Source organism: Polypterus senegalus, chromosome 9 (assembly GCF_016835505.1).
Source record: "Polypterus senegalus isolate Bchr_013 chromosome 9, ASM1683550v1, whole genome shotgun sequence".
In the NCBI taxonomy this organism is placed as follows: domain Eukaryota; kingdom Metazoa; phylum Chordata; class Cladistia; order Polypteriformes; family Polypteridae; genus Polypterus; species Polypterus senegalus.
In genome coordinates, this window is record NC_053162.1 from 39,217,146 (window position 1) to 39,229,987 (window position 12,842).

At 37.7% G+C, this 12,842-nt stretch overlaps 1 protein-coding gene across 1 annotated transcript in view; it reads right to left on the reverse strand.

The window, feature by feature from the left end:
* Nucleotides 1–12,842, reverse strand: part of galr1b (galanin receptor 1b) — an 83,231-nt gene that overhangs the window by 58,959 nt on the left and 11,430 nt on the right. Inside the window, exon 2 of the mRNA XM_039762945.1 lies at nucleotides 1,705–1,770. Within this exon, the coding sequence (XP_039618879.1) occupies nucleotides 1,705–1,770 (66 nt within the window). The remainder of the gene's footprint in view (nucleotides 1–1,704; nucleotides 1,771–12,842) is intronic.

Here is a 12,842-nt window from a genome sequence, read left to right on the forward strand (position 1 = left end):
TTCAAAAAATAACAACTTTAGCTGAGTTTATTTATTTATTTTTTACAGTTTTCTGACTGAAGTGTAGAGAAGAAAATGGATCCAATCCATTAAAAGAGACAAAGGACCAAAAGATGTTACATGCTGTGGCACTATGTACTGTATGTTGGTATCCGGCACTTCAGATTCAATGAGTACATAAGGTTTCCGGGTTGCCTTAAGATTGATGTTGTGTTGAGACATTTTAACTGGAGCAACTATGGAGTTCTACTGACATATGAAGCAGTTTCGAAAAGGGCAGATGCTTGTTTCGGAGTCAACATGCAAGATGCTACACTGATGGAAAACAGCCCATCAGGTATCTTCTCAATGGAACACAACTATGCACCGGTACCTGCTTCTGGTCAGTATACAAAACTTAACATAACAGCAATGAGTATAAATTATCTTTTTTCTGAATAGCAATGTGAACTGTATGTTTAAAACTACATCTAATGCTGTATATTTGTGTGTTTTATGGCAGGAACTTAATAACCAATGTATAACAAACATAAAAAAACAATACAAAGATAAATGTCATATACAGTAGGTACACATTGATTATATATGATTATTTTAAAACATGACAACTAAATTACTTTGCTTATTCTTTACTATAATATAATGATGTCTATCAAAACAGAGCGAGCTAATGTTAAATATTAAAAACAGGTTGGCGGAAACCTTGCACACTGCCATAAGAAAGATAACAAACTTAACTTGGTAATTATTAAGGAACAATTACACCAATCATGTATATCCATGTATATTCACTTTTGATGCTTTAATTGTGTTTTTACGTTTTAACAATACTATTTTCATTGCAATAATCGATTTTTGGAAGTGAAAGCAGTGGGGTGGAATAAACAAGATCCATTGCTGATGAACCAATATGGCTATATGGCTATAGTGAAATTGGCTAATTAATCCACTTATGTGCTTCAGATTCTCACAGCCTATCCCAGCAGCAACTCATAATAATACCCACCAATAAACTTTGCAGAGGGGACAGGCTGGGGTATTCAATAGACCACAAAAAGCAGGTGAATGATCATCCCCAAACTTGGACAAGCTCCATTCTCTCCTAAAATACTACACTACAAATCCTACATTCAAGGTGAACAATGTGAGAAGGATATAGTATTGAATGTGGACTTAGCATCATAATAAGGAGAACATTTTTTAAAAATCTAAAAATGTTATATATTTAATGGTGGGATGCAGCAAGGGATCAATATCAGGATGGGATGCCTGTCCATTATATGCTGAGATGTCCATTATTTACCCTCAACCACTTTAGAACCACAATTCAATTTTACTGCATGTGTGCCGCAGTGTACCGTGATTATGCTATCTATGGAAGGTACAGTACTATAAAAATATGTTTCACTAACATATGGACTGATATTGATTTCTGAAGCTAGAACAAGCTACCCAAACAAGCATAGGAAGATTATGCAGCACAGGCAGCACACCAGCTGTGAAGCGACTCAGGGTCCAAGTACTGTGGGCTGACAAACATCTAACAGATAACCCTGAGCAGATGGTACAGATCATCTGTAAAACAAACACGTTGGCTCTGCTTGGGCAGATGTTATGCCCTTCCCTTATTGAATGAAGAAACTCATCATAATCTTTGATGCTACAGCATAACTTTCAACCAAAACCCTCCGGCGATATTTTTACCTTCTTCTTTGATCGTTCTGATTTCTTGGACATGTTTTTCACTTTTTTATGAAGATGATAGAGGACCTGAAAGAAACCAGAAAAACATCAAAGTGTCAGGCAGTCTCTGTAGGGGAGCTCTCATCTTAACATTATGGCTGGCAGCAAGAAAAGAGTAAATGAAACAACATTGAAGAGTTTGAAAAAATGATATGGAGAACCATGGTGGTGCAAATGCTATATTGTTTTATACAATATTAACTTAATAAAATTTCATAGAGTGGCACAGTGTTTTTCATTGCTTCCTCATAGTTCCTGGGATGTGGCTTTAATCCTGGCCCAGTAACTGTCATTAAAAGTTTGTATGTCCTTTCTGTGTTGGAAGGGTATTTTACCTAGTACTCCATATTTCTTTCATCATCTAATTAGAAGCTGACTTAGCAGTAACCGTGAAGTATGTCACAGTAACAATGCCCTGTGAAGAACTGATGCCTCATTCATGGTTGTTTAATGCCTTGCACCACTTGCTCCCAAGGCTGCCTGTGGGCTTAACAGAACAGTAAACCTGGATGGAGTGAGATCATTGAATGAACAGATGAAAAAATATCTTCTGGAACATATTTTCAAGGCAATATTCTTTATTAATAATAACAACCTGAGTGCCACCCTCTTTGTAATAGATTTTGAATGTAGATAGAGCAAGCATCATGCAATGCTTACGGTGGAGGAAACCTGCACCTCATTGAACAGCCAACAGCCTCCCAGGTCCTATAACAAACTTCAGCTGCCTGATGTGTTTATTGACAGCTAAAGATTGGACTAATATGTGTGTGGGTGCTGGTGTGAGTTTCCTCTTATGATTCAGACAAAAGTTCATTGGTGGAGTTATGGTTCTGAGGAGCAATCTTAGGCTCTTTCATTCTCAACATTCATTGAATCCAGAGGCCAGGTGTCAGGAAGGGGCTTATTTTTGATTTATACAAAAATAACTTTTTTTCTTCTGTATTCATTTTGTTTCAAAGTTATTTTAACATTTTTGTAAGGTTTTGGACATCAGAGAATCTCCTTGTGTGATTTTTATTTATAAGGTATTACTCTTATATGTTAATAATCATTGTGTTTGCTTTATCACAATGCCAATTTGTTTATGCTAGGACGGTAATGCTAGGACACAGGTCTCAGATACTAGGTCATGCCCCCCCAGAAGTTGTGTCATGTGAGATCACTGGCATTACACTATAAAAGCTTGCGCTTTATGTTCATTAACATTTGAGATTATTCTCACTAGTTTCCAGTGTTTTTGCCTATTCTTCAGTTTAAGAATTATAGCAATCCTTTTTCTGACCAAATTTTAAAGTGTTTTTGGTATTGGTGCTTGGTTTTCTTGATGTTCTGCTTATGACTTTTGCTGCATGCTGCTTTCATTGTTACAGTTCACCTCCTGACCCTCTTTTTGCCAGCTTCCTTTTGTAGCAGGGAGCTTTGGTTTAAAAAGATGAGTGGGCTTTGCCTCTGCTGCAACGCAGCTGAAATTCTAGCTCTTCTGTCTGGCATTTATGTATTTTCTCTGCCTTTTTTCCTCCATTTTAGTACAGAACATTGATATAATTAGGATCCTGAGATAGATCATTTACTGAAACTGCCAGAAAGCATTAAACATAAGAACAAACAATACAAACAGGGCTAAGGGAGTTAAATATATTGTTTAATGCAAAGAATATTTTAGTGTTGACAGTAAAGGGGACACAACTGCAGAACTGTCAATTTTCAGCCCAGTAAAGAGTGAGAAGTTAAGTTCTGTGGAGCATGATAGAAGGGTTAAAGAGGGGTGTTGCTTTTATTGTGGGAATATTGGTCATTTCCACGCTACATGTCCCAAGTTAGAGTAATAAATTACCAGCAGGTACGGTATACCATCTGAGCTTGCAATTTCAAGTACTTACAGCCCTCTTATATTTAAAAACTCCTTTTTAGCACCAGTAGGAGTGGAAGGACTTCAATTAAAGACACTTATTGATATGGGGGCTACTGAGAATATTATTAGTTCTTGATTAACAACACAGTTACCATCAATTCTCCTAAAAATCAAACCTTGATGGAAATCGTCTACAGAAAGGACTTTTAGAGAACATTATTACTGTCTTAAATGTTAAGGGGGCTCTCCATTAAGATCTTTTTATATTTTTTTTGTGAACAGTTCTATCCCAATTTAATTTTGAGATATCTTTGGTTAGAGGCACATAATCCAATAATAGGTTGAAAACCCAAGTAAAATGTTCAATCAGTCCCTTTTGCAAATCAAATTGTTTGGTTTCAATTAATCCACCTGTGTTAACTATAGTTACCGTGAATGTGTTGCCCTCTTGTTACAAAATTTTTTGGACGTTTTCAATAAACAAAACTCAAATGAGCGTCCTTCTGGTTATTGCCTGGAGCACTTTTACCTAAGTGGAAAATGTATGTCTTATTAAAATTCAGAAATATATTGTATTATGTCCCTTATTAAAGGTAACATTTTGTATTTTTCAAGATGAAGTTATTAAATGTGGTGTATATGCATTTGCCATGTGAAATTGTGTTCTAAAGTGAATTGTTTTCTGCAAAAAAAGAAAAAAAAAACAAACAGATAGCCAGTCCTAGCATTTTACAAGGAACCCTATGGGACACCAGGCTCCAATGGAAAATAAAAGCATAAAAACTTACCAAACAAGTAAAAGTTTTTAAGTTTTTAGAACGCCTTCCGTGTTTCCTACACATGCTTGTGACAACAAAAGAAATCTAAAAATAATTATTTTATCACATATTCCTGGTCAATCGAGGTAAGGATACATTTTCTATTTGCTTGTGTAAGTTCCCACATAAATATTGAAGTCAATTAAATCAAAAACAACCATATGGCATGAACTGTGATTTTATCTTTTCTGTCTTTAGTTGGGGGAGGGGGTGAAAGGTTATTGCAAAATAAAAGTGCTGAGTTCGCACATACAACTGGTGTTTTATAATGGCAGAATCTCGTAATATTGGTGGTTTTGTGTTAAAAAATGATGTGTAAGCTATTTTACAATGTTTGTGTAATTGGAAGATGCAGATCAATAGTTGACAACTGTCTTGACTTGAAAAATGGATGTATTTGGTACGTTTTTATGTTTTATGCCCTGAGCCTCAAAGAGTTTGATGTAAAATGTCAGGACTGGTTATATATTTTTACAAATCTTTAGAAAGTGGTTAGCTTTAGAATAAAATTTCACATTGAAAATTCATATATACCAAGCTTGTGAAGAAATAACTTTGACTTGAAAAATACTGAGCTTATCCTTTAAGCCATGGACAAATATGTGGTACTGAAAATGTAGTTAATGGATTCATTCGGCCATCCAAAAATTCAACTCTGTGCTGGGCTTTTTTTTCTTCATACGGATGGAGGTTTATGACCTTGCAGTGAATTGAACTGAAACAGTTTACCATTAGGTGGCACAGTCGTACTGCTGCCTTGCATTAAGGAGACCAGGGTTCGCGTCTTGGGTCCTCCCTGATTGGAGTTTCCATGTTCTCCCTGTGTCAGTGTGGGTTTCCTTCAGGTGCTTCATTTTCTACCCATTGTGCAAATACATACAAGTTAGGTGAATTGGTGATACTGAATTGGCCCTGATGTGTGTGTGTGTTCGCCCTGCAGGGGACTGGCACCATGTCCAGGGTTTGTGTCTGCCTTGCACCCTATGCTAGCTGGGACAGGCTCCAGCAACCCCTGCGACCCTGTTCAGGACAAAGCAGTTTACAAAATTACTGACTGACAGTTTATCCTTACCATTAATATATTTTCTTTTTGATCAAGTTGACAAGTTCACTGTTTTCACCAAATTAGATTTACAACTAAATGTAACTTCTTTTAACAGGTATGAACATACATAATGAAAATGAGGTTTTGGTAGGTGTCAAAGTGATTATTGTTGCTGCTCCATAACACTAATGACCAGATTTCTAATCTTGGCCTAGACATTGTCTGTGTATGTGTAATATTAAGATACCAAAAGAAGAGGGAAGATATCATAAAAAGCCCAGGCCACACTTTGCTGTGGCCAAAATTTCAATATAAAGTTATTTTTCCTCGGTGAAAAATAGAAGAAAAAAAAGATTAATTTAATTCAATGCTAATCAGACTCTTAACAATAACATGCAAAGAATCAAAGAAAAACATATAGATTTTGAAAAAGAACAAAAATTTAAAACAAGGCAAAAATTACACAAAAACTTCCAAAGTGTAAAGGCACCAAAAGTAAAGAAGAATAAATAACTAAGTCAGTCAAAAATCAAAAACTCAAAAAATTATAAACAAACCAAAACACCAAGAAATAAATTACAACATAATAAATGGACCTCTAAAATTTAAACCAAATAAATAAGAGCCAAAAAGAAGCAGAGCCGCAGTGAAGCATTAAACCTGGTTGATACCTGATGTGTCTATACTGGTTATGAGGGCCTTATAGTTAAAATGATGCCAGACACAGAGACACGCCCCTGTTCTAACTATATGCCAATGTGGGTGCAACACCACATACCTAAAGTGGTAAATTTCGAGGAGAGGCTGGATACATGGGTACCAGAACGATGAACAAAGGGCTGAAAATGAACTAACACGCCATCAAAATACAAGATAGACATGCAAAAATATTTCACATGCATATGTTTTCATGTAGGTTTATCATATAATACTGAGCCTCCCTTTGCCACGTTTTATTGAAGGTTCTGACAATCTGCCTTCTCCTTTTTTCCACATAAAGCCAATAATAACAAGCACAACTCCTCTTTTAGCAGAGTCTCACTTCCTCGGCTGTGTTAGGCATGTAACAATGATCAAAATCTACTACCTACTGACTAGGAGAATATCAACACACAAAATGAATGATTTGGTATTTTTTGGTATTTGGTATTTTTTTTGGTACATTGTATTAATCCCTAAGGGGAAATTGTCTTTTCGTATCACTTTTGGATTTCAGAGCGCAGGTTCATTAGTATGAATGTGTTTGGCCACTGACAGCATGCACACTTTGCATTGAGGCTTCAATTTAATGGGGTAGCTCCATTAAAGGAGTGCCAAACTAAGGTTTTGGTAGCCCTTGGGTGCTGTAGGTTGACCTAATTACATCACCTGAAGGTAATTGCCTAATCTGGTGTCTCACCCCACAGGCTAACTATACAATGGACAGACAGAATATACTGAAGTAACCGAGGACACTAAGTGAGACCAAGTAACCAACATTAACATGAAACAGAAAATTACAAAGAAAACAGAAAAAACAACATATAACAAAACAAAGATCCACAGTTGAACAAAACAGTGTTTCTTAATGTCTGCGTAGATTACTCTGGTTTCTTTCCACATCCCAAACATCCACAAGTACTGTAGAATACGTGTGACTCTTAATTGGACCTGGACCTATGTGAGTGACCGTTAGAGATGAGCGAAAATTGCAGAATCTTCTTCGCTATGAGTTCCCTGAAACCAGGGAAATGTTTGCCATATTCGCCGAACTTGGCGAAATGCATTAAAGTCAATAGGGAAAGACTAACTGAACTAGAATTGACTGGATTATAATGGGGCAGCCATCTTTAAATTGTCCAAGAGGGTTAGGGAAACATCTGCCAACAATACTGGACCGATTATTGTGGCCAAAAGGGTGGTCTGATCTTTGCGGCAGCAGTGCAATCACTGCACCACTGTACCTCTCTTATATCAAATAAGATAGTATGCAGTCAGAGATGTGCAATTATATATTTCGTCAAAACAAAGCAGAAATTCCAAAATCATTGTCAAAAGTTGTGTCATAATTGAAGCCACTAGCTCATTCTGTTTTTTTGAAGTAGTGCTGAAGGCTGTCTATACTGTCTGTGATGATGCTTTACACTTTTTACTCTGTCAAAAAGATAGAAATGTCTTGTAAATAGTAATAAATCTTTCATTATTATTATTTCATAAGGGGGGCGTCAGGCTCCTTCAAGGTTTGTTTTCACCCTTGCCGCGCCACATGGCTAATTATTATGCATGCATAGGGCATGTGCCTCCTTCTCTTATGTTGACTTGCAACTCGAAGATCGACCTGTACATTTGGCCACAAGAAGAGATAACTCATCTGTAGTCTGTAATGCAAATAATCAACATCATATACCCAGGAGGGGCAGTCCCATTAATGCTGGCTGTTACAACTCCGGAAGAGCATTATGTGGCACTGGTATTAAAAAAAAAGAAAAATCTCCTAAACCAGCTGAATTACAGTATCTATAAATAATTTGACGAACAAGGGAAAACACGAATGCAGCAAATTCGCTGCACATAATGCTTTGGTGAAATTTGTTGATCAACACTAGTGACTGTGTGTGTGCGAGTGTGCCCCACAGTGCTTTGGCACCCCATTCACAACTGAAGCCTGCTTTGCTTTTGATCCTCTGGGGAAGCAATCACTACCCCCACAACCCTATAACAGAAAAAATAAAGATGGAATAAACAGCAAGTTGCTATGCATTATAGCAGCTCCTGATAGAATGCACATACAGTAGCATAATAATGCAGCCTGCAGTCAGGTATTCTTAAGTACTGCAGGCTTTGGGCAGACTGTACTTTATTAAAAGAGGCTATTGCTTTAAACAAGGTGCCCACTTATAAGGACAGCCTAGTCAAGTGTTCCAAGTACTCCACTTTTCATGTAACACAGGCACTTCGTTATGCTTGTTATTTAGCTTTCAGTTTAGGAAGGGTGCATCATATCATGTTAATGTGGATAATGACTTTCTATGATTCTTGTGATGCAAACTAATAATATTTATATTGACTTTCAAAACATCATTTGACATTGACTTACAATGTGTACAGTGAGTTTTAACAAATTCAAAACTGTTTATAGTGTGTTATATATCTCATAGGTATATGACATAAATTTATAATAATTACAATGTCTTTCAAAACCTTTAACATTTCACTTAACATTAATTTATTTTACAGTGTCTTTCGATACTTTGTATCACATAGACCTGTATATTTTATAGTGACTTTGAAAGCATTATTAGATGCTGACCCTTTTCATTTATAGTATTTGTGATAGACAGATAGCACTTCCTTTGTCCCCATGGGGAAATAGAGTGTTTTAGCTAAGCTTAATAGATAAATAGTATTATATTATGACAAACAACAAACTCCCTCTTAAATACACAACAGAAAGACTAAAAAGAAAGAAAACCTCAGACTTAGCTATTGATATGAAGAGCAGTCACCGTCACAGTGAAGCATTGCTTTATGTCACACAGATACGTTCATAATATTGAATTTACTTAAAATGTTTATAAGTACTTTCAGTGCTGCATATGAAGTTGCCATATAAGTATTTATAGTGACTTATATTATTTCACATTAACTGAATCTTTATTTTGTTAGGATAGTACCCCAGGAGGCATTTTTGGAACTTGGCACAGGTTTGCAGAGTTGCTCCCCTCATTGGGATTATTCAGTGAAATTTTGGTTAAGAGCCAAAATATTATTCCCTGGGTAATTTATACAGAGACCACACCTGCACTTTAGTTCACCCTGGGGAGCCCAGCTGGTAACATTTATGATCAGGTTTTGGGCTTAATGTCACATAGACATATGTTTTAACATCACTTTGGCAATGCAGGTTCTACTCCATGCTCCCATTCAGCTTCTGGGAGCTCTTGAACCGGACACTGTTGGTAATGTCACCGATGAGCTGGACAGTGAGGCACAACAATGAAGCAAGGGGATGGTGCGAAAAGTTCAAAGTGCTTTTATTAAAATCAACAAACAAAAACAAAGTTCAAATAAATAGTTCAGTGCTTCAAAAATACGCCATTAAATAAATAATCCGATAAAAATGAGTGAACTGGTGGAGGTTAAAAACACAATGAATAAATCCTTTAAAACAACGAGGTTAAAATAACGGCTGGAAGCAGTCTTTTAAAATATAAAGTCCGGTGAATCCTTATTTAACCCGGTAACTCCCCTGCATCTCCCTTCCGGGCCCTGTAACCTGGGAGTCGCCCTACCAGCATATGCAGCTCCTTGAATACTGGTCCGGTAGCCCTCCGATCCCCGGCTACGTCGGGCACCAGCCGGACCGAGACACAGGTTTCTTCCCCCACAGTGGCCAGGGCGCTCACGCTGGGGCTTAACATGCCCAAAGCCTCCACGACTCTGCTCCTTTAGATGGCCAGTCGTCTCCACTGCCAGTCACTCTAGCTCCTCCCAATTGCTCAGCTGGAGCGACCGCTTCAATCTGCCCACTCCAAGAGTTGGCCACACTCCTCTGGGGCTCTCCTACCAGCTGCCTGCCTTTGCTCAAGTGAGCCTACTGTCGCTCGCTTGCTCGCACAGCTCCCTACTTCTCCAGCCTTCTTCTCCCTTAACTTCCCATTCTCCACCCATCCATCCATTATCCAACCCGCTATATCCTAACTACAGGGTCACGGGGATCTGCTGGAGCCAACCCAGTCCACCGCAGGGCATGCACACACACACACACCCACAAACGAAGCACACAATAGGGAAACCGGAGTACCCGGAGGAAACCCACGCAGACACGGGGAGAACATGCAAACTCCACGCAGGGAGGACCCGGGAAGCAAACCCAGGTCCCTCCCATTCTCTCTCTTATCTTTTGTTCTTTTTCTTCTTTCCTTCTCCCTCCCTAGCCGCCTCGTGCTTCTGTTTATTACGGGGACGTTGGTCAGGTGTGGCAATTATCAGCTACCGCCATTAATTACGGATGCGGACGACTCCTCACCTGTGCACTTAAGTGAGGACTGTCCGCATCATGCATCACCCCGGAACCGCTTCGCCACACATACCATGCCCCCTCTCTAAGCCACGAGTGCAGAGATTATTTATGTAAAAAGTGGCCTTTTTGACGTGAGCTGTGGACCTCCTACACCACAATCACATGCAACAATGACTTATATATGTTTATAGTGACTTTCAACATATATCACACTCATTTATAATATTTCTGTTATGCAGGCGACAGCCTTTAACAGATTCCCTCTCTCTAACTTTTTTGTTTAACAATCATGAATTATTAATGTTAAGATTAAATGTGATCTGGTATCTGGCTTGTCACTACACGTTTATAAATTTAAATAGGGTCTTAAATTGAAGATATGCCATTGTCATCACAAGCAAAGGCATGGACTCATCTGAACTCTCCTTCAGAAAAACGGCAAACTTTTAAGATGTCGCAGAATATGAAAAGTAGATCTGCAGGCCACCTTACATCTGCAGCTTCTGAGAATATAAGAGACTCTGAGGAACATAAAGTGGTGGATATTAAATATTCCTGTACTTGGCTGTTAGCACTGAGAATACTACAATAACAACATTTATGTATATAGCACCTTTTCATACAAACAATTCAGCTCAAAGTGCTATACAATTTAAAATAAAAAGGATGTTAATATGTAACACATAAACAAGATTAGGCAATAATATTATACATTATGTAACAAAGAAAAAGATAAGATCAGATGGTCAGGAAAAAGAAAAAACAAAAAAACATCAGTTAGGCTGGAGCAAAAAAAAAAACAAAATCTGCAGGGGTTCCATGGCAAAATGACCGCCAAGCCCCCACTGGGCATTCTACCTAACATAAACGGTCTAACGCACTAGCACCTAAGTAGCTCTGTTGCATCTTAAAGAAGGAGCTTCTCATTCAAGGATGTAAAGCACAAAGATCTGGAGCAAGAAAAAAAGTAACGTGGAAAGGTTTCAGATTTGATTTGCCTACATATAATGAGAAATGTTCAAAGCTCATGGCAAGTTACAGTGAGTTCGGGAACTGTGGTGTTTTGAGTACTAATGAGAACTGGCTTAAACTTCTAAATTCAGATGCTGTTTTATTCTGTATGGGTTTCAACTGATATGATCAGATGGAGTGGAAAGGCAGGAGGAGGATTGGAGATTTATGGGAATGAGCAATGGTAAAAAAGCAAATACCTTATAATTAAAACTAAAATGTCTGATCCATACATTGAAATGTTGCTTGAATCTGTCCATGTTAACACCTAGGGAAATATGTTAAATAATCCAGGCTAATGTTTATTGACTCAATAACAAAAAAAAATGATTCACTTTGTTACCAACACTCAAATAATGAATCATTCTGACCCTAGAATGATAATGACTTTAACCAGCAGAACTTTGGAAAGAACAACATTCCATTTGTGGACAAAACAGCCTCCTCTATGCAAATGTTAATGCATTTAAATGTAAACCTGTAGCACAACTAGACAGATCTATCATGTCCAATGCAGTTTCCATGTGATATGTCACATAATATTTCTAGTGACTTTCCACATATGTTTCAAATGCACTAAATAACATGAATTTTGGCTTTCCATTTATTATATTAACATATATATATACTATTTATAGTGACATTTAACCTTTTACATGTACAATACTTACAGAAATGTTTGTAACTCAAAACTGAATATAAATGTGACGAAACAGGTAGGCCCTGCATTTACGTTCTGTTCTTTAATCGCCATGTGCTTTGCTGTGGCACACTAATATGCCACTATGCTGCTGTCAGGTTTTCAACTATGCAGAAATACATTTTAAAATGATGAAATGTCCTTACTGATGAGTGCATATTAACTTGAAAACTCTTCAATAACTGAGCCACATGATGACTGCAATAGTTGTCTACAGTCCTATGAAAGTGAGGATCAACAACTAAACCTGCTGATGCTCCACAGGTGCACTTTGGTGTACACATGCCTGACAAGATGTGCTGCCAGAAAGGGACACTCTGACAAGCTTATAGTTTTGGGCTGCTGTGCCTGTGACATCTTAAATGCATTACTGTGTTCTGTGATGGGTCTCACTGCAGGCGTTTTGATGTTTTGATGATAGGTGCCAAGGCAAAGTTACTTTCCATTTTAAGACCCAGTTTCTTCAAAGGCCTTGTGATATGTTCCATTCTGGCATTGTCTTCTGTTCATAAAGACTTCACCGTATGCTACAGGAATGATTGATTTTATTTGAGGCAGGCTCCATAAAAATGCCAAGGCATGCCCCAGAATGATAAGAGTTTTGCATTTTACTACAGGTTGTGAAGTACATTTGAGCAGCATGTAGCACACAGTACATAGTAAATAAT